General features: G+C 34.5%; 2 protein-coding genes and 1 long non-coding RNA gene across 4 annotated transcripts; all 3 read right to left on the minus strand.

Moving 5' to 3' along the window:
• Positions 1-254: 254 nt before the first annotated feature.
• On the minus strand, positions 255-1,271 carry LOC127904375 (uncharacterized). The gene is made up of 2 exons (XR_008057501.1): positions 589-1,271; positions 255-478 (listed from the first exon to the last, which is right to left on the minus strand). It is a non-coding gene; the product is annotated as an uncharacterized LOC127904375 (long non-coding RNA).
• A 618-nt stretch (positions 1,272-1,889) lies between these two features.
• Positions 1,890-9,139, minus strand: LOC18105860 (transcription factor GTE8). Of its 2 annotated transcripts, XM_024586639.2 has the most exons (11): positions 8,995-9,139; positions 6,921-8,285; positions 6,768-6,816; positions 6,500-6,658; positions 3,731-3,804; positions 3,546-3,615; positions 3,371-3,451; positions 3,183-3,298; positions 3,012-3,078; positions 2,790-2,920; positions 1,890-2,710 (listed from the first exon to the last, which is right to left on the minus strand). In XM_024586639.2, the coding sequence occupies exons 2-11, from the start codon at positions 8,265-8,267 to the stop codon at positions 2,426-2,428; spliced, it is 2,379 nt and encodes a 792-aa protein (XP_024442407.1). In that variant the 5' UTR covers positions 8,268-8,285; positions 8,995-9,139; the 3' UTR covers positions 1,890-2,425. The 2 variants fall into 2 exon arrangements, with proteins under 2 accessions (XP_024442407.1, XP_024442408.1); XM_024586640.2 differs by lacking the exon at positions 6,500-6,658 and having other exon boundaries at positions 6,921-9,134.
• Positions 9,140-16,509: 7,370 nt separating this feature from the next.
• LOC7454690 (uncharacterized) lies at positions 16,510-17,965 on the minus strand. The gene has a single exon (XM_002322194.4). It carries the CDS (start codon positions 17,870-17,872, stop codon positions 16,892-16,894), a length of 981 nt encoding a protein of 326 aa, XP_002322230.1. The 5' UTR covers positions 17,873-17,965; the 3' UTR covers positions 16,510-16,891.
• Between the last annotated feature and the right edge of the window lie 4,850 nt (positions 17,966-22,815).

Below are 22,815 nucleotides of genomic sequence, written 5' to 3' on the forward strand. Positions count from 1 at the left end.
TAACAACCAAGTGACTTTTCATAGAGGTAGTTCTTAAGTTGTGAATAAAGCTCTGATTAATATGGTTATTCTCCCTTGAGAAACTCATTTGTAGGTCTCTGATATCGTTGCTCCATCTGGATAATGGAATCAAGTGTAATCAGTTTTTCATACCACTAGATTTTGGTTTGGTTTGGCTGAAAAGAAGCTTTATTTTGAAAATAAAGCTACAGGACCCTAATGTACTGGAATTGCTGAAGATCAGCTGCCATAAGTTTAAAAATTATTTTCCGTAAGTTTAAAAATTTTAATGATTCTTCTACCATAAAAAAAAATACCTGAATAAATATGAACCTGGCTTATGAGTGAACATTCACAACTCAGATGGAGTGATAATTTTGGCTGCTTCAAAACTTCTCAAGGCCCCAGGGACTTTTTGGCATAGAAGTGGCAAAGGCTCGGGCAATTTTACATGGACTTGATCTGGCTATGCAAGCTCCTGAAATTCATAAACAAGGGCAAAACAACCACTTTACTCCGTCATTATAATCCTTGTCCTTAAATTGCTTTCATGGACAACCACCAAGCCAAAATTTCCAGGATCTAAACCTTTTTGCAAGATTTTCATCGTCGTTATTTGATAAGCAAAGCTAACCAACACCATTTGAACCTCACCCTTTTGTATTTCAAATGCCCAATTGTCAAGCCTCTGAAGCTTCCTTGCCAGATGATGATTGCAGTTTAACGCTAGTCCATAAGATTCGAATCTCTTGAATAGATCAAACCGAAGTTGTTGATGATTTGCAACCATCCATTGGAGTTCGAATTTCTTCTTATATTTTGAGGAGAGACTCTAAAAATAACTGATTTATTTTAGAATTTGTTATCTAGTCGTCGTGTTTGTTTACTTCTCGACTCACAAATATAAAAATTTAGATTTGTTTTTTTCTAGTTTGGTACGGTGAATTCATTTTCTTTTCCTCGGGGTTTTGATTTTTACCAATTCCCCCCTGGAGTTCTAGAAAAGTGAGTGGCGCCATTTAGTAATTTCCCAAAATTATAGGCCCAACGAGCAATCCAAGGTCTCAAGATGAAGCCCGCTGTGAAAATAGAGATCGCACACCGTATTCCCCACACTGCTTGTGCGTCCTGCAGTTCTCAAGCGACTGCCTTTAGATCTCGCTCTCAATTTCTTTCAACTAAAGTCCCCTCCTAAAGATAAGAGAGACTTCTTTCCACGAGCTCTGACTGGACCCTGACTAGGATCAAACCAATGTGTGTTTCTCCACTCGTTTAATCGTCGTTGTAAACCTTACAACCAAGTAATTACGCGTGTGCCTAGAGTTCTGCATCTTGTTCTCTACAGAGATGGCCTCAATTGGGATGGATCAAAGTCAAAACAGTTGGAGAGCTCAGCCCTGGACCTGCCTGCGTGATCGCTTTCAGGGATGACTTCCAGGTTACTCAGAGCATATTAGCTTCGCTTCTAAGATGCTTCCAGTACGACTATCAGGAGGTGTGCCTCAAAGTCAAAGCTAGCATTGGCTTGGAGTTGCCGCTAGTTGACGGCGAACACGCTTTTGCTAGCAGATCCTGGTGGTGCCTTGTTGCTGAGGCCTTGGGTTCCTGTTCTCTCTCTTTTACACCAATAAGGGGATCATCATCATGTGCAGTTTTTTTTATTAAAAAACAAAAAACCCGGCAAAGTCTACCTGTTGTAAGGTCGGGCCTCAATCTATGAAAAGCGTTCAGGTTATGCAACAAATAATTGCACACGTAACGGGATACCAAAAACAAATCACAAGTAATAGGAAATGCAAGGAGCACAATGCCCATATCATTTCACAATTCTCCTCAGAGGTAATGCTGGGACTGAAACATTCCGATCTCAGGTATCAAAAGTAACACAATTGAGAAAGAAGAAATGAAATGAATGCCATTAAAAGGTGCCTCAGCTTTGACTATATTACAATTCCTAGGTTAACTTACCTCCTGCCTAAGCTTCCGAGCTTGCTTTCCCCCGCCCACGCATCCCCCTACAACCCACAGAACCTAATGCCATGAACCCAAGGTTTCACTAACTCGTACAAACTAGAGTTTCTTTTTTTACAAAACTATAAAATTGAATAAACAAAACCTCAAGCCCCGGCAAATCTTTCACTGGCAACCCACAAGTAGCCATATGCTAACACTGACAAAATGTTGTTTACCATGTTTTGAAACCGCACTCCAAACCAGTAAATAAGAACAAGGCCAAAAAAGACAAAACCCAATTAACAACTGCTTATCATGTTTCCCCTGAGAGTCTGCGGCTCATTCTTTCAAGTAGGTGAAGAGTAATCCTTGTCATAGGCTTGTCTGCCGCTGAGATATATCACAGAGGATACAGAAGATTATGCGAGCCCATAGTTCTTTGGATGCAGAAATAATCAAAGCAAAGACCTGATCAATCAATTTCTCCTTCCTCAACATCTTTTGCTCGCTCTGGTACACTAGGAGGTGGTGGTTCAACTACTTCCTCTTCCTCATCGTCGTCTTCCTTCATGTATAATCCTAGTTGCTCCAGTGGGTTACTACTTCCCTGAAGCTTGAAACTACCCAAGCAATTTTGAGAAAGATCTGGGCTTGTTTCCTCTATGAAACTTGGAAGCTGTTCATCATGGACCGTCCTAAGCATTTCTAAGTCTTCCATGAAATGACTGTTCTCGTTGATATCAACAGTCTTTTCCATCTGCAGGGAGCAAGAAGATGTTTGGTTCCATTCTAAAGAAGCTTCGGGGCTGGCTTTACATAAAATGATGTAATTTTACCTCTAACAATGCCTGACGGGCAGCTTCTCTTTCCAGTTCCCTCTTCCTTTTGGCTTCAGCAGCAGCTTCAGCTTCAGCTTTCCTTCTAGCCTCTTCAGCAGCCTTGGCTTCTGCCTGCAACCGAGCCTTTTCTGATATCACGGATTAAGAGATAAATCATTGATATTGGAAAATAACATCACGACTCAAAAATTAAGGATATGATAGATTGTGATTCCAAACCTTCCTTTTGCCTTCTTTCAAATTCCTCCTTCTCCTTCCGCAATTTCTCGGGATCACACTTTTCACCCTGAATTCAACATATCACCGAATGAATTGTCCACACCAAAAACAAACTTGAAAGCATGTAAATTTTTTGCAATAGATAGCATGAATGTTGATGCCAAGACCAACCTTTTCAAGTGCTTTTTCTCGAGCTTTAAGTATGGTGTCGGCAAAACGGTTCCTCAACAAAGCTGCACGATAGAGCTTTTCGGGAGAGACTTGCCTCTTGGATGGAGCACTCTCCCCTATAATATTACACATGATGGGTGAGATGAAGTCCCATATGTAACAGCAATCTTCTTAATGAGCATGCTTACCCTCTTGGTGGCCATCTACCTCAGCTGCAACTGGCTTACCCTCAGTATCCAGCTCAACTTGGTCCAATCCATCTACAGATTCTGAACAAGGCATTGCAAGCAGAATAAAATTGTTCAAAACAAACTCTAAGAACCCTAGAACATGAATAATATGTAACAAAACCTAAAAACTTACGATTTCCAACATCTGAATCATCAGGATCACTTCTCTTTTGGTCTGCATTTTCTCCAGGTTCCATTTCGCTCTATTATAATCAGAAATATAAGAGAAAAAACATTGTCATGCCTAAGAGAGAAGATCACAACATATAAATCTACACAATTTTCTGACTAGACCAACAAAATTTGTAGAATACATACCTTAGTAGCATTAATGGAAGCAGACACTTTCACTGCGACAGATTCACTACCAGATTCACTGCCAGAATCTGAATCTGAAAAGAGAATCACACACCAGTAAAACGAGATCATTATACTAACTATGAAGGCTTTCTCAGCTCAATTTACACACAACCTTTTGCAGCTATAGAATTTATAAAGAAAAAGGAATTAACCACCACCAAATTACCAACTACTTGGGGGCAAAAGTAAGCAAACCACACATTCTTATGATTATTACACATGAACCTTGTGAATAAATAACATCATGAGGGCAATGCACTGATGCCAAAGCCACAACAGAGTGCAAACCAAACAGAAAATCCCAGTTTCCTAGACCAGTCATGGAGCAAAGCTTATGACCTGTGTTAAATAATCGGGAGATAGATACTATGTGGGACAGTCTCACTCTCATTTCTCATACCAGTCAGCTATTCAAAGCTCAGGAAACAGATGCAAGATAAGTTTAAGTTTCTCGCTTTTCACACCCAAAACAGTACAAATCTTAGAAATTGAATATGAAAAATATAAAATGTGAGAAACACAGTTCCTTTGCTTGACTCCTGGTTTATTATCATGTCAAAAATCCATCACGTTAAGAAATTCATATATCATGGACATGTAGTAGCATCCTACCCATCCCAATACAACAATTGGGTGAAAAGATGTTTGTTCCAATCACTTGATGCATAACCCACAACAGTTCTATGCTAACCAGCACCCTTTGGATTCATCTTCACTTATCGACAACAAAAAACACCTGCAATGAACAGACCTTTCCTCAGGGAAACTAAAATTCATCAGAATAACTGAGCACATGGACTCTAAACAAAGTCCAGTGAGCCCACTTTTTTTTTTTTTTTTTTGCAAGCCAAATATCAAAATCTGCACTTTCTTCCCTGGAGTGTTTTGGATATGTACCAAATTTTGAATCTCAAAGGCTTGGTGGCACTTGGCCAGATATCGATAATATGAACCTCCACATCATTGACATTGTTGGGAAGATCAAAATTTGTATCAGCCAATGTTTCTTAACTGGCTTACCATTCCTGGGATGTTTCACCCAATCATAAAGTTTGGTCACTGCTCCTATCACCTAGGACTTCAAAACCACCAATCAAGCAGGAAAATATCATCTATGATTGGAAAGAAAACAGGGACTAAGTTGCTCCGATCCTTTAAGTTATAAGGTTAAAATGAACCAAAGTAATTAAGCAAACATAAAATCATTTCCATCTTGTGAATTTGAGGGTGGAAAGAATCGTGGAAGTGACATTTCCCAGTATTTTAGTGCAGGTGGATGAGGTGGAATTCAAAATTTCTCAAGAATCCATCTCTATCCAAGCAAAAACTGTGGTATAGACTTCTTTCCTTTCTTTAATTCCCTATCGTGTACATCTTTGGTGCGAGTTTCAAAAAGATTGGAAGCATCTTTTGTTCTAATCTATCTCTGTAAAGCATCTTTTGTTCTGATCTATCTCAGTAATTTCTCTCGTGGACGAGGTCTGATTCCCGTATGTGTATATCCTTCATTTCTTTGATTAATAATCCTTCTTTTATATGTAAAACAGTGGGCAGTAATTTACCTGCTAGAGACTAAAGCTCACACCTAACCAATTGCATTGAACTGTTTGAAAAAATACTTCTTAACAGAGTAAATGTCCAACAACCTGTAACAGAAACATGAAGGGCAAATGCCTGCATGCATGCACATGTACATAGAATCGTTAAGAAAATAAACCAGTCCAACAAAATTGATCATGGATCAGCCCATAAAGTGCTTTTGTATGTTTTGATGCACCAGAGTATGCGGCAACATGTTTCCACTCTTAAATCACATTGAAACAAGATGGGGCTTGTTAGATTCAACAATCCCTGGTGTTCCATTAATATGCCCCCCTAAATCAGGGCGTAGCCTTGCCAAAGTGTGGTAACAGATCAGACGTACATCTAGAAATTTCGGATAACCATTGAACATGTAAACCTAACGCAAAAGCCAGACTGAACTAGAGTGTCAATGAGGGTCAAATAAAAGGGTATCCTCCTAGATGAAGTTCATGAGGGGAAAAAACAACTTGGTACCAACAATAAAAGCAAGCCTTATAGAAGACATTCACTCAAAGATAGCTGAAGGTAGCTCTTGGAATAAAACAGGGAAGTAAGTTGTTCTCCCTCGCAGCATCCGTGCATCCACCAAAACAAGCAAGTGGCAGTTACACCAGAGTTTTAGGTGGCAAGATTCTAACAAAGCTATTGACAGGGAACAAGGTGAAAGGAAATCTTATAACTATATTTTAAATATTTCACCATCTTGCAATTTACAGAGGCATCCAGCATATAACTATATGAGTTACAAAATAGGCTAAACAGTTCTTGAATGGTTTGGCTAACAGAAGGGAATCAGAATCAAATGACACAATATGAGAAAAATCAGAGTAAAATTTTAAGTATCAAACAAGATGCAATGACAACATGATATTCAAACAGCACTATCAAAGTTTACAAAGATATGTGCTTTGAAATAACATCAGAAGTCCACATTCAGCATACCGAAAAACGATAACGTGTATTCCAAAGTTCTTAAGAATCATGTTAAGAGACCGATGTCTATAATTTATTTCTTCAGAATCCAGGAATCAAGCATGAATCGCGATGTTGCTTATTTACATACTCCAATATCGAAAAAATATTGTAAACAAATTCTCTAAGAAAAAGAAGTGGTAACAATGAAAAGGTTTATAGAACACTAACCACTTGAAGATGAGCCTGATTCACTATTGGAGCAACTAGGACTGCTACGTTTACTGTTCTTATTGGCTTCATCTTTTTCTATCTTTATTGGAGGGTAACTTGAAATAGGAGGATCATTTCCACCAACAACATCTATATCTTCTTCAACAGTATCATTTCCTAAAAAACATGATGAATGAGTATTCAACTGGCAAAAAAATTAGCATGCATAATGTGCATGAGATGCCTGGTATCTAGAGATGCGCAAAAGTAGAGTAAAAAAGTTTACCTTTGCATGGTAGCAATGATGAATTGCTAATCCCTGGCTCGTTAATAATCTGAATCAGAAAAACCACCGTGGATCAGACTTTTATTGAATGTTTCCAGAAAAAAGAGAACATCAAAACAAAGGCGGACAAACATATGACGGAAATATGGGTACCTCCATTTCACATGGTTCAGCTTTTGACTGGTTTTTCTGTTTCTCCAGTATATAATTATCCAAGAGTTTCCGTAAGTTAAACAATGTATCATCACCAAGAGCATCAATATCAATCTCAATCTCGTCCTCACCAGTCTGGCCAGCATTACCACTATGCTCTTTTAGGAATTCAATAATGCTTTCAGGCAATTCACCCAGCAATGCCTCCAACTCCATGCTCAACTTCTGCTTCTCCGCATTAGACATGACCCGCCTGACAGGTTCTGGCTTAACCTTATTGTCACTTGGTGTAATTTTCTTCTTTTTCAAAGGAGGAGCACTAGTAGTTGTTTCCCTTTCTATATGAACAGTTGTTTCCCTTTCTATATGCACATCAATTCTTGATGGCATTGATTCCACGCCAGTGGTAACAGGAAGCTTCTTCTCTATTACTTTCCATCTAACTTCAAAGTATTTCCTGAGGGTCTCAGCCATGGAATGGACATCATTTCCAGGAGGGTTATACTTCATTGCATTTGAGAAAGTAAGTCGCACATCTGCAGCAAATCCCAGTGGACTTGAATATTCACCAGAAACAATCTTGCTCTTCACTGTACCCAAATCCATTGGATGTTTAATGATAGTAAAATAGTCCGGTATGTTCAATTTCACCACATCAACAGGAGTCTTGAAAATCCAACCAAACTGATGTGCCATCAAACGATTTAGTAATGCCTCACACTGTTTCATCAACATAGCAGTCGAAATACCCAGTGGAGCAGCTGGCTTCACTGGCTCAGAACGTGCTGATGTACCCTTTTTTGTGTGGCCTCTATTTCGATCAGGAGGAGCCCGCTTCTTACTCTGTGGAGCTGATACCTCAAATGAACTATGAAGACCTTCTAGTGGAGGCCTCTTTTGGCCATCACTGCAACTCCTGATATCACTAGAAGGCGATAATAAAACCGTATTTGAACTCAGAGAAGCCACTTTCCTCTGCAGGATTCTGACCTGTTCAAGTTCCTTTTTCAACCTCATTTCCAAATCCTTCCTCTCTGGCCTTGACATCTTTGACAGTGACAAGACTTGTGATGGTACACCAAAAGTATCATAACAATCCATATTCAAACTAATGCATTTTCTCTTGGGAGCACAGGAATCTTCCGATGCTGTCATCTCAGTGTCGACACGTCCAGAGCTCCCAAACCCTTCTGATTCAGCCATGGTGTGAACAGCATGTCGATAATCCGGAACAAAACCAGAGGAGTGCCCTTTGGAGAACTTCTTTGATTTCCCCATTGGTTGTGAAAGCCAACCCTTTTTGGATTCCTTCCGTCCAATAAAATCTATAGGAACAGTCGGTGCCATAGGATTATCTTCCAATAACTGCACATATCATCAACTTCAGCTGTTTAACTTCTTATGTTTCCTCTGAATTCAATTTCAAAAAATTCATGCCAATGATCCGCTTCCAGTTCACAATTCCTCTACCATACACACATTTATTCAATTTCTTTTAACTTCAAGGAATCAGGTTTAATAAATAAATAATTACTCTTGTTTTATGTCCTTTTTCTCGCAATTGTACTGAAAGTTTCAAGTCTTCCACTACAATTTACAGTAGTCCTCCTTTATTTATGAGCAGCAATAACAGATCCTCATCAAATTACACACTAATTGCATGTGTCCCCAAACCTAAATTCATCTGAAGTAAATCTTCAACAAACGAGCTTCAAAACCGACACTTCACTGATCTGATGCAACCCTCCAAAAACCCAAAAACAAAAATTAAAAAAAAAAACTAAGAAACCAATCTTATTATCTCTCTCTCTCTCTCTCTCTAAAATTCAAACAAAAAGAGAATTTTAAGAAATTAAGGAACTTTATTTGAGAAACAATACAAAATACTCACTCAAAAAAACCTAATAAGCTCCTTTGAGCAAAAAAAACCCCCATGAAATCGCAAACCCTAGATAGATCGAAATCGAAGCTAGAAATAAACGCATCGACACGAACACAATGTGACGGACATACACACAGACACCCTAGAGCGAGAGAGAAAAATCAAGGCTTATTAATCAAACCAATTCAAAACCTGGATCTCCCGCTTTCGCCTTTGATTCCAACAAACCCTAGAGAGAGAACCCTTTCTCTTCGCGATTGAGAAAGAAAGAGAAACGAGAGAGAGAGCTTCCAGAAGTGTGTGGGATTTGATGGGCTAGTTTGGTCGTCTATTTAAAGGCCCACTCGGCCTTATATGCCCGCCGCTATTTAAACAATCCTCACCGTTTACTTATTCACTCGGTTAGATCTAATGGTTAATAATTAATAATTAATAATTATTTATACCACCGTCAAGTTCAGGATCTAACGGCTCCGATTTACTTTAAGCCATTTCTGCGTAGATCGTGCTGGATTTTTTATATATAATTATACTCACAACAAAAACAAAAGCGCGCCGCGTATATTAATAAAGATAATCGCTGTACTATGTTAACACGTGTACGTTTACCGACATAATTACACGTGTAACGTTTTTGTTGGAGCGTGTGGATCATTGTGAGGTAGGGAGGGGTTGGTGAACACGTGTTTTTATTGACATTTTCACCGCCATGTGACGCGGCATGTGGGAGCTTGTGTTTCGCAGCTCCCACGTGCTTGACTTTTTTAGCTTGCTTTGCTTCGGAAACTTTGACCTTGTCACTTACACTTATTTACTGACTTCTGGGGTTTTTTTGGCAAGTGTGTATTGTCCGGTAAAAAAATTGGTTAAATAAATTGGAAATAAATTTTCGACAACCGAAGAGAGGGCAGTAGAAAAGGAAGGAGTTGGGATCTTGAGATTCTAGCAGTTAAGTTTGCGGCTATATTTAAAATTAAAATTGTTACTTTATCTTTTGATATTTCAGATGGCTGCCTGAGTTCATTTATGACCGGCTTCAGGTAAGTAACTGCATCCACATTCCTATTAATCAAACCAATCCTTAGCTATAATAACGAGAGTAAAATAAAGTAAAGCATTGTTGCCTCTTAGTGTCTTTCTTTATGCAGCTGTCCAAAAATTTAGATTTTTGGTTTGTTTAAAATTAATTTTTTTTATTGTTTTGATGTACCGGTGTTAAAAATAAAATTAAAAAATTAAAAAAAATATAATTTAATATATTATCAAGTGAAAAAACACTTTAAAAAATAATATTTATCACAGTACCAAAACACGATTTTAACTAACTTTGTTTATATTTAATGACACCAAAAAAGAAAAGGTGGTTGGTATTTCTTCTTGCACTTGAACATATCTGTAGGTTTTGTACTTTTAGAGATAGTTGGTGAATTTGTTTCATTTCTCCAGTTTTGAGAGTGTTTGGAAATGTGAGTCAACCTATGTTTTTAAAATATAAAAAAAAATTATTGCATTTCGACATGAAAAACATTTTGAAAAACAACCGTGAATACATTTCCAAACAGACCAAAAGAGTTTGGCGAGTTATTGGATTGTAGAGATTCAACATCATACATTCGATGATGAGTTGAATTCACCACCTTTGTAGGTTTCTTAATTCCAAGAAAAATAGGTACTAAAAGTTTCAATGATGTTTGTAGAATTTTACAGGAAGAAGAGTTTTAGTTAGCCCTATAGCATGTAGTTTCAGTTTTGGAATTTATCTCCAGCATGCCCCTTAACCAAGAAAAACGGGCTTATTTGGAAGTGTGGTTGTGATTGTTTTTTAAAGTGTTTTTTTGCCGAAATGCATCAAAATAATATTTTTTTTTTCATTTTTTTAAAATCATTTTTGAGATCATCGCATCAAAACGATTCAAAACATACAAAAAAATTTTAATTTTTAGCAAAAAAAATTGATTTTTTTAAAAACACGGGTTGACCCGCGTTTCCAAACTGGCTAGAAAGCTATCTCGCAATAGCTGAAAACAAATGGTTGATGGTAGCTTGGTTAATAAATTTGCAATTTGAACCTTAGTGGATAAAAGGGAGATCTGAAGGTTTTTTTACCAAAACTTGATTCGGAATATAGTAAAATTAATTTTAATATGTTTATTTCTGTTACGGAAAATTGAATTAAATAACAAGTAAGTAATAATATCATAGGATTGGTTACTAGGAGGAGTCGCAAATCATGTAAAATGGATTTAAGCCAATGTAATTCAATTGTTGTGATGAAGAGTGATTTATATTATAATTCAATACTGCTACGAGCAACAATGTGCTATTGTTCACAACTCTAACTAATTAGAGCGGTTCCGTGAATGAGACAACATGTTCCAATACTATGTATGTCATCCATGTCACCAACCTAGTTGACATCATCAAACCCTTGAAATTAGAGTGGTTCCATGAACGACACAACATGCTCGGATACTATGTATGTCATCTATATCATCAACCTAGTCGACATCATTAAACCCTTGAAAGGAGTGATTTCATATACTGCTAAAACGAATTCCAAAACTCACCATGGACTTAAGCTACTGAATGATTTGTTTGACAGCCTACCAATAAATGTATTTATTTTAAGGGTGAGTAAAAAAACTGAAAAACTGATTAAACTGAAAAAACCGGAAAAAAATTAATCGAAAAAATTGAACCGTAAAAAAAACCGATTAAACCGATTAAAATTTTGAAAAAACCGGCCGGCTCGGTTCGGTTTCGGTTTTATAAGCAAAAAACTGAAAAAATCGAACCGAACCGAACCCAAACCGTAAAAAAACCAGAAAAAAAAACCAAGTCAAACCGGAAAAACCGAGCCACAACCGAGCCAAACCGAAAAACCTAGCCAAAACCGGAAAAAACCAAGTCAAAACCGAGCCAAACCGGTTTGAACCGGGTTTTGCCCAAAAAACCGGACTTGACCGAAACCGGTCGGTTTGACCCGGTTTCGGTTTTTTTAAAAAAAACTTTGGTTTGATTACTTTTTTTTTATAAAAATCAAACCGAACCAAAAATAATCACCCCTACTTATTTTATTTTGATGTATGAACTTGTCTAAAGCAATACCTGAACGATTGAATCCCAAATAGTGTAATGGACTACCCGTGCATCGATAGAGTTGAGAATTAGAAAAATCAAAGACTACAACCTTAGATAGAATGCAGGTGGTGCTCATAAGAGTCACGAAACCTATTTGAACCAATCAACCGGTTCATAAATCTGACAGGTTAGTTATAATTGACTCCAGTTAATTTAAAACACATCTAAAAGAATATTATAATGATGTTGTCTTGAATTTTTTTTTTATAAGAGTCATATTGAAGCAACTCTCACTTAATTAAAATTGAAACATGAGCTCAGCTTATTCTTCAGTTTGTCTTTCTTTCAAACTATCCAAATATTTTTTATTTTTTTATGATTTTATTTTTATTTTTATTGAATGAAGGGCATATAATAAAAGAGTTATATTTCTTCGTAGAAAAACAATTCAGGAAAAAAGGAATTATATTAGAAAATCAATTTTATTTATTATTCTTTATAGAAAAAAAATTTAACATGTAATTAAATAAAAATATTTTATAACACTCCTAGCTATATAAGAAATATTTTAAAATGTATTCATCTCTCTACTTAATCTTTAATTATTATTAATATTTTTTTTAATGTTCACTTGCACTTTTAATTCTCCATGTGTTTTACTAAACAGAGGTATAATTTTTTCAACTCGCAATAAATTGTTTTGCTGCAGCTACAAAAAAAAATAAGGTGGCATGGACACAAGTTTTTTATTTATTTATTTATTTGTAAAAATACGTTTGCAGAGAGGAGGTCAATAGTCTAGATATCCATATGTTTTTTTTTTTTATTTTTTAATTCTTTCCATTGTTTTAGAAATAACATGTTAGTATCCTCATCAAAGTTGACTGTTAATTTCTCTTTTAAATTTTCTAAATTAAATTTGTTAAATACAATTTTAATTTTGTTTGTATTATATAAAATTAATTTTTATTATTACAAATAAAATATATTTTAGGCAGGAAAATAATTTAACTGTGAGAAAAACCAACAAAAGGACCATGTTGCATTTACAAAATAATTTAAGTGCAACAATCGTAACCTATTATATATCCTCGCCACGTGCATTCTAAAATTAAGAAATTAGAACTCAGTCCCTATATTTTTCATGGTTTTGTATTTAGTCGTTATGCTAGTCCCCTTACTAAGTTCACCATTATTTAAAAAAAAAAAATTCTAAATTACTTTTTTAAGTTCACTTTTAATGTTCTTATAGGTTGATATTAAAATAAACAAATATTTTTTAATGCATTTTTAATTGGAAAATACTTTAACAAACACAAACATATATAAATAATGAATTTGAGTATTTAACATTAGTTGGAAAAACAATTTAATTTTGATAGATATATTGTGGTCCAAAAAGATTGGTGTCCTTCTTCTCTCTTATTTATTTATTTATTTATTTTTCAAAAAAAAAAAGTATAAGGGTAAAATGGGTTATTGGATCGGCAAGGTGACAGGCCCATGCCATATGAACCCAGTTTTCTTCCGGCTGTGACATGCTCCATCTTGCCCTGATCTTTTATATCCTCAGCCAACATAGCCATGATCCATACCCATGCGCTCCTATTGTGTTGTATTAGCCTACGGATCATTTTTTTTTAGGGCTGGTTTGAAATTGTGGTTGCTGTTGTATTTTAAAGTGTTTTTTTATTTGGAAATATATTAAAATAATATTTTTTATTTTTTAACAATTATTTTTTAGAACAGCACATCAAAACAATCAAAAAACATAAAAAAGTTATTTTTTAGCAAAACAAAAATGAATTTTTAAAAAACAAGGGTTGGACCGCATTTCCAAAAAATTAATGTTCTTGCATCATGCATAGTACGTGCATTGATAAAATCTCTATAAAAATGTGAACATTAATTCAAAGAAAATAAAAAAAAAATATTATTTAAAAAAAATAAAAGAAAATCATCTATATATAACTCACATATATAACGTGCAAATGTAAATAAGTTTTTATTAAGGATTCGTTAAAATTTATCATTTTTTACATTGTCATTGTAACTTTCATAAATTATTTTATTTTAAAGGCTTTATTTTTAATATATAAATGAGATAAATATTAAAAATATAGACATGAATAAAAAAAATATTTTTTATATTAATATAGTTTGTCTAAAATATACATATCTTTTTCTCTAAAGGAGTTAAATAACCAAGAATTCCCTATAAAAACAATAATAACCAAGGTCCAATATAATTTTTTTTTTTAATTTTGATGTAATTTTATTATTTTTGGATTTTAGTTACATGTGGTGTGCATAGAAATTAAGAATATAGGCATGAACAAAAAAATTATGAATGTTTTGATAAATCTTGATGTAATTTTATTATTTTTTAGATTTTAATCATTGGTTCCGTGGATCTATTTTATGTATTTTCAAAGTTTTAATAGTCAAAATAAAATATCAATAAGGTACTATATATAGGTTGTGACTGATTTAAAAAGATTATTTTTATATCTTGTGTCATGTATAAACAGGCAAGTAATAAAAAATGAAATTAAGTTATTTTTAAAACAAATATAATAGAGTTGAATTTATTTACATATGTTATGTTATGTATTATGATATAATTTATTTTTCCTTTTATAAAGAGTAGAAAGCTTTAAAATTTTTAGATGTAGGATTTTATAAAAAAATAAATAAAATTTGATATTTATTAATAAAATTATCTTAAAACACGTGATGATTTTCAAAATTTAAAGGTATTTTTTATCAAATCAAATATTTTGACATAGAATTCTTGTTTTTATGGATAATTATGAATATTATGGATTTGAAAAAAAAAAAAGAAGAAGAAATCAAGTCAATATGTGATTTAACAATTTATAATAAAAATGCAATACATTTACTTTTTTTTAGCGTGAAATTAATATTTGTCAAATGTAATTGTACTTCGTGTGAACTTCAATCATGATTAATTAAGTATTATAAAAAGTTTCGCTAACATACTCGTAGCAGTGTATTTGCCCTCTATGGACGTGCTAGTATAATAACATTATTAACAGAGCAAATTGAACAAACCCAGCAGATTTTGAAGGGGCCAAGGCCTGGTCCATAAATCGTCTAAGCAGCTGTTTCTCAAGGGACACTTCAGATTTCAAAAGGCTAGCTAGCTTTAATAACACCACTGGAAACGTGTATTGAGTACGTGTCAAGCATGGGCCAAGCCCACTGATATCTTTGTTTTGGAAAAGTTTTGATTTTATTTTGAATTTTTTTATGGTTTTAATATGCTGATTTTAAAAAATAAAAAAAATATTATTTTAATGTATTTCAGAGTAAAAAATATTTTGAGAAACAACTGCTATTATTTTTTATGTTTTTTCAAAGTATGATTATAATTTTCTCGTCAAGATCTTTTTAAGAATACTAGATGTGTCAAATAGAGCTCTGGTGTGTAGCCTCGATAACTCTTTTTTTTTTTTCCATTATCTTGAATTTTTTTATTATTATTAAATCATCATAAAATTTTAAGTTAACTTTTTATACATTTTAACTGAATTATAAAAGACATGGTTTTTACAGAAACCGTTATTATTCTCAATCTCAAACACTACAACTTGATGTTGTTGTTAATAGACGGTTAAAGATGAGCTCAGTATTATTATTATTATTGTTATAAAGGTGTGAATTTACTACATTAATTACTACCTAGAGTATTTTTTTTGAAGGACCATAGCTACGGGGAAAAAACTCCATTATCACATCTTTTTTTTTTTTTTAGTTTAATGTGGATGTTCGGGCCAGCTTGCGCACACCTCGACTAATCCCACGGGCCCTGAAGTTAACGACCATGTAAGCCTCCAGTAGCCATCATATGAGCAACCACAGGGCTCGAACCTGAGACCACAGAGGGAGCAAACCTCTTGGTCCCAAGCTCGAACCTGAGACCACAGAGGGAGCAAACCTCTTGGTCCCAAGCTCTTATCACTGGATCACCACCTAAATAGTTCCATTATCACATCTTTATTAGATATAAGAGGGGACTTACGATACCGACATTATTCTATGTACTTAATCCACCAACAAATATAATTAGTATATTAATTATACAACCAATTATCAAGTTCAATAAATTACACTATATTCAGTACTTTTTAAATATCACTAAAGCTACATCCACAGCCTCGTGGTCAAGGCAAGGCACGTACATAGATAGGATCGGAGGACACTTCTTCTTGATAAGCTTGCTTGCTTGCCCATATAAAATTCCAAAAGCCAAAAGCCACTGCTGGCATGCACACACACATTGCTTAGCTACCTGCTGCAGCATACATCATTTAGATTTCAGAGAGAGCATACACCACTGAGACAGTTGTAGCCTCTCGTGGACGCTAAAACGACCCCGTATACGTGTACGGCACCCTATCTGTAACCACCTGTCCCAGCTCGTGCCCTCCCTCTAGTGACAAAGAACACCTCACCCCACCACACCCTCGTATACATGATCTCTCTTCGGCTATGGCTAACCTTTTTAAGCTTAAACTCTATCTATCGCTTACACAACAAATTAAAGAAAGTACACAACACAGCACATAAAAATATACACAGCTCGGAATAGTGCCCCGCGAATAATTAAAGAGACGATTTACTAAATAATATGATTACAAGAAGCTTTACTTTCCAGAATGTTTCTCATCAACAAATATCTAGACTTGAAGAGCGAACACAAAACACCCAAAGAAAACGAAGATAAAGATAAGGAGAGAATAGACCATCAGTGAGCAGTGAAAAAGTTATGAAGAGCAAACATCAGAGAAGCAGCTGGACCACCAAAAACTATGCACAATTTTAAGGTTATGATCATCACCGACATCATGTCCATGCTAAAGCCTCAGTTTAGGGTAATTAACAATACTAGTAGTGCTACTACTTAGGTCATAAAATATTGATAATATCATATCACAAGGTAGCAGCTTGCAGGCCTGGTTTCCTTGTTCTTCTCTTCTTTAGTTTACCGGCCCAGACAGAGAGCAGCCTTGACGTCTAATCTCCATGCAAAGCCACCAGTATCCATTCTCCACACATCACACGGCACCGTAATGATCGAACTCTTCTCCTTCCCATCAACCTCACTCGTGTTATACTTCTGGTATTGCACCCTAACCCTGCAAGTGAAAGCCTGGTGACCTCCTAATGCTACCGTTACCGGCGCCTTCTCCTTTATCGCCAACCACACAAACACCTGATGATCTCCTCCCTCCCCTTGGCCCACCATCTTCCTGTACGCCTCGTTTGTCCACGTAACTCTCCCATAACCGTCAGATATAAACCCCGGGCACGTGTCCTTCTCCAGATTAACCCTCTTCTCCTTATCAGTACGCCCTAGACCATCCACATCCACCCACGTGTCGGTCACGCATTCAAGTGTCACACATGACCCCACTATATTCATCACTCCTGGCATCACAACTGTCCGATCTGCCGGCACGCCAAAGCCCACCGACTGATTATGACCAGTAGCATGATCTTTCACATTGCCACCAAAACTAAGCCACGTAGACGTACTATTAACTTGCTTTGGCGTGAGGGAACACGAACCGGCTTCACACTTAGGTTCTTTCGCCGGGGAATCTTTCCGGCCAGGTGCTTCCGGCAAGAGAGGCAAAGTTACAAAAGAATCAACTACTACCTTATTCTCTTCCCCTAAAACCTTTTTCTTTCTATTACTACCGCCACCACTATTACACTTCTTGGTATTATTACCATTACTGGTATTGTTGTACTTTCTCTTTCCTCTACCTGACCTAGGACTTGCATCACTCATTTCTGGCGACGATCCACCACCTGAAACAAAAGCAGCGGAGGACGGGGCCGTGGACGGTTTAGGCGCTATTGGCCTGAACCTCAACATTATCCGGTCCACCTTGGACATGTCGTACGCTCCTCCGCCACCTGCATATCTTGCAATACAACACCCTCCTCTACCATCCATATCTCTCTCTTGAACTTAAAAACCTCCTTATTTTCTCTCTCCCTCCCTCTATCTTTTAGTTTTTCTTAAACGAAGGCACTAAATCCAAGGTGGTGTAGTGGTGGTGTTTTATAGGGACTGTAGGGATGACACGCACTAAGGTGAAGACACGTGTGATAGCACTGTGTTTAACAGCGCAGGAAGGGGATTGGTTGGGGTTCACAACGTGGCATTTGTAGCGGTTTCCTGGGACCCACTAAAATGAAAAGATCTTTGGCATTGGGCCTACCTGAACAACCAATTAGATCGCGAGAAGTGTTGAGTTCTAAGCTAAAACAGGGGCACGTATGTTTTTTGGCTTTAGTGCATGTGCAAGCTTCATTTTTGGGGGCTTTATTATTATCAATTTTTTTATTTTTTATTTTCGGAAAAAGTATTTTCTTTCTCTGATAGTTCGAGAAGGAGGACACGTGAGCCAATGGAATTTGGATAGAACAAAAGAGACAGGTTTCTATAAATAGTAGAGAAGATCTTACCACGTGGACGGCGGATGTTGACCAGGATCTTTTTGAGTTAGAGATTGACGTGAGCTTTGGGCTGTGTTTTAGAGTAGGGGGGAGGGAGGCGATTCTTGTTCTTGTCTCTCTAATTGGTGAAATGGAAAATGACCGGTTCTTCTCTCTTCAGCCTTCATGGTTTTTATTACGTTTTTTTGGTTTCCATTAGCCCTAGGAGTATACTTTTTGGTGTTTATTTTTGCAGTTAAATCGTGATGTTATTTTATTTTTAAATCAATATTTTTTTTGATAATTTTAAATTGTTTTAATATGTTGTTATTAAAAATAAATTATAAAAATAAAAAATATATTATTTTAAAATAATATCAAATAAAAAATAATTTAAAAAACAACTTCTATTGTAATTTTAAATACTACCTTAATATTTATAAAAAAGCCCCGGTGGTGCTTGAAGAAAGTGGATTTTGCCCACCTTGCTAAAAAAAAACACTAAATCTGTGAAGGAAATCATCATTCATTAAAACTTAAAATTCTATTTATTATAATAGTGTGATAATAAAATTATTATTAACTTATTAAACTTTTGAAACTAAGAATTGATAATAAGATTATCTTTTCATTATGATATAATTGTTCTTTTCATATTATATAGGTGCATATTGATCTTTTTATTTTTTTACCATAGAATTAATCTTTTTAATTTTTAAAAAACAATTATGTAACTTTGTTTTCTAGTCATTTTACCTTGGTTTTTTGGTTAATATGAAGGAGACAGAGAGGTATTTTTTGTATTTAAGTATTTATTAAATATCATTTAAGAAAAAAGTTAATAGTGTAAGCCACACATGGGCCAATAGGTTGGTGCTCCCAAGCCCTTTGACCAACGCGTTCTGGGCTGTTTGACCACCAAACACCACTTTCCATTATAGTGTTTGAAAGGTCTTGACACTTCCTCCGTAATAAGGCGGCACGTGCACCACATACACCTCTACTTTGGCACTATGGGCTATTTTTTTCCTTCTTCTTTCTCTCAATGTTGAATTCCACGCTAGCACCTTCAAAATTTTAGCCAACCCTTTTGATTTTTTCTCCTTAACATTTGGTCATTGTCTTTTTGTTTTTTATTTTTTTTTATTTTGAATAATCTAAAAAATTAGATTTTTTCTCAATTTCACCCTCTTTTAGTTTATAATATTTCAAATTTAGTCTATATTCTTTTTATTGGCATTTGTTTTGTTTGACATCATTTTTTAAATTAATTTTTTTTAACAATTTCATCATTCTTTGTTTTTTTTTTCCTTATCAAATTCGATCTTTATTTTTTTAATTGTTTTTTTTTTACTTTGATAAAAAAAAATTCAATTTACCCCGATATATTTTTTTAACTTTCAATTTTAATCCTCGTTCTTTTGATTGCCTTTTGTTTTGTTTGGGATTGTTTTTTAAATTGGTTTTTTCTTTCAATTTTATCCACCTAAAGTTTTTTTTTCCTATCAAATTTGATACCCATTTTTTTATTGTTATTTGTTTTGTCTATGATCATTTTTAATTTTTTCATGATTTCATCCTTCTTAATTTTACTTTTCCTATCAAATTTAATATTCATTATTTTGATTTTTTTTTTTTACTTTGAAATTTTTTTAAAATTGATTTTTTTTTCAATTTCATCATTCAACATTAAAATAGTTGGGGATTAAGCTTCTTGATTGAGATCAAATCTAGAAGTACACGAGTTGCAAATTTTGAAAATTATCCTAAATTTAGAAGGTTTGTTTGAGTTTGTTTGATCTTATTTTATTTGTTTAAACTCATTTTTTTTAGTTTCTTCATTTAATATTTACTCAATTGGAAACTAGGCTCTATCTTTTTTTTTTTTTTTGTAAAATCTATCACTAATTTTTTAAATAACCTAAGTTGTCTCGAATCTTTTTATCTGTCATGATTTATTGGATTTTCCTTGGCTAATTTTTTAAAATTGGTGTTTTTTTTTCAATTCAATATATATTTGGAATATCTTTTTTGTAATTTATAAAATTATATTTTTTTTTCAATTTCACCCCCTCCAATTTTTCAATCTTTCAAATTTATTTCACATTCTTTTGATTATTATTTGTTTTGTTTAAAATAATTTTTTTAACAATTTCATCCTCCTTAACTTTATTTTTCCTATCATTTTAAATTACAAGTTTCCAATCAATTTTTAAACATAACAACATCATTATAAACACCCAATAATTACACAAATCTATACTTTCATTATTCTATACTTACAAGAATTACTCTATATCTAAATGAATAACAATTATGGTTAAACACAATTTCATCATTATACCAACCCAATTTAAGCATAATAAAATTGTTTAAAACACCAAAACTTTGCACAATTTTCACTGATTTTTATATTTTCATTTCTACTCAAACAACTTATTCTACATGAATTACAATGAAGCATAACACATTATCATCAATTCATTATCACATGTGTTAATTAAATTTAAACATGACAACATCTTTTAAACACTAAAATTTACACAATTCCATCAATTTCCATACTTTTCTAACAATAACTCAATCATCAGCAATCCACCGACAATACTCACAACCAATTTCAAACATGTCAACATCATTAAAACATTAAAAATCAACTGAATTAAATTAAATTTTATCCCTAACCATGGTCGCTAAAGCCATTTGAATAATATAGTTTTATTCTTTCCGAGTAATGATCCGATACCTGAACCTCCACAAGTCTTTTCTCTTGTAGTTGTGCACCATTAGACCTTGCAAATCTTTCCTTGTTTATCAATCCCTGCCCAGAGGAATCTTCTTTGAATGGATGTCGGAAGCCTACATGCCCCTTTGGGCATTGAGTTTAGAACACTCTTAATCATGCATATTCTTCCTGCCATTCTAAGCATCCTCCATTTCCATGAGGAAGGCCTATCTCGGAATTTGTTATTGACAACCTTTCAAGTAAAGATTTGCCCGGGATCAGCTCCTAAAGGCATACCAGATAAGAAAAAGTAATGATCTGAGATATGAGTTTTAATATTTGTAATTTCCTTAAAAATCTCTTGCAATCTTTAAAAAAAGTAAACAATTTAACAAATTAATAAACATTTTTTTTTTTTTGATGTTTGAGCCAGTTTGCTTGCATTTCAACTGATTTTACGGGCCTAAAAATTAACAATTATATAAACTTGCAATAACTATGAGAGAACTCGAACTTGTGATCACGAGGGAAAAAATTCAAGACTAATCAGTTAAACAACCCCTCAAAGTTAATTAATAAGCATTCTTAAAACTCTGCAATGTCTATAAACAAAACTATGTACTGATTTATTTCCTTGCAATATATTTAATATTTCTTTCTTAAAGGTTGGAAGCAATGGTTTAAACTAGATTTTCTTAGGTTTTCCCATCATGATATATTTAATTGCTCATTACCTTAGACTTCGATATCAACTTCTGGACCCAAAATTAAAGTGGCTTAAATACACATACGATGAGGTACTAAACTAAAATTTTTTCATCCATGTGGCCCTATCAAATCTACCCACGTGCTCCTATGGCACAGCCACAGGGACATTCAATCATTTCCGAATAAGTAAATAGAAGTGAAAGAAAGTCTCTTTCCCTTAAGGTATTAATGATGAATAATATAAATTATTTTTTAAAATTTTATTTAATTGTTTAAGTTATTGGATTAAAATGATTTTTTAATATAGTATTAGAATTTTGATAAATAAGCGGTCACGAGTTTAAATCTTATTATCTTTATTTATTTGATAAAAATTAAGCATAAAATAAAATGGGCTATGCAAATTTTAAATTTAAAAATTTATTTAAAAAAATATATTAAAAAATAATATAAATTATAAAATTTTAGCTGGTTAAGCTTTTTAAATTGGGTTGAGTATTTAAAAACTTCTGTTCACATTAAGTCGGCTCTGGCTTCCTTGACCTCACAACATCTTTGTTATCTGACGGGTCGAGGAGACAGACTATTCTTTATTCAATAACCTCGGCATTGCAAATTTCTCGTGGACCCCTGGAAATATTACTGGAACAATCGTAGCCGTCCAGATCGCGATCTAACACACGATTAAGAGGGTCCACCTATCGAACGTACATTAATTGACATCACCAAATCGTACGGTATAGATTTGTGAAAAGAAATGTAATGAGTGATTGCTAGTTTGGGTGGCAGAGGCTGAACCAGTGTTTCTGAATCTGACCCGGATTGTATTATTGATATGGTTGGCTGGTTGCTACGTTTCGAGCTATGAAGCTTCATTCTCAGGGAATGATTGGGCTGTGAAATATGGAGCAGTGCAGATCGCAGGTCAACATCAGCGGTCTCCCGACGGATAATCCATCCCCTCCTCCCCGCTGCATGTTCTATGATCATAGGCGCAATATTGTCGTATTATTTTTAGATGTTTG

The sequence above is a fragment of the Populus trichocarpa genome, chromosome 15, assembly GCF_000002775.5.
Source record: "Populus trichocarpa isolate Nisqually-1 chromosome 15, P.trichocarpa_v4.1, whole genome shotgun sequence".
In the NCBI taxonomy this organism is placed as follows: Eukaryota; Viridiplantae; Streptophyta; class Magnoliopsida; order Malpighiales; family Salicaceae; genus Populus; species Populus trichocarpa.

What these genes read in the sequence shown, in the direction of transcription:
- LOC18105860 (XM_024586639.2), bottom strand. Translation starts at nt 8,267, where the DNA reads ATGGCACCGACTGTTCCTATAGATTTTATTGGACGGAAGGAATCCAAA. An exon ending in CTTCCATTAATGCTACTAAG is followed by an intron (nt 3,616 to 3,730) that starts GTATGTATTCTA and finishes TGATTATAATAG; the next exon opens with AGCGAAATGGAACCTGGAGA. An exon ending in GGTAGATGGCCACCAAGAGG is followed by an intron (nt 3,299 to 3,370) that starts GTAAGCATGCTC and finishes GTAATATTATAG; the next exon opens with GGGAGAGTGCTCCATCCAAG.
- LOC7454690 (XM_002322194.4), bottom strand. Translation starts at nt 17,872, where the DNA reads ATGGATGGTAGAGGAGGGTGTTGTATTGCAAGATATGCAGGTGGCGGA.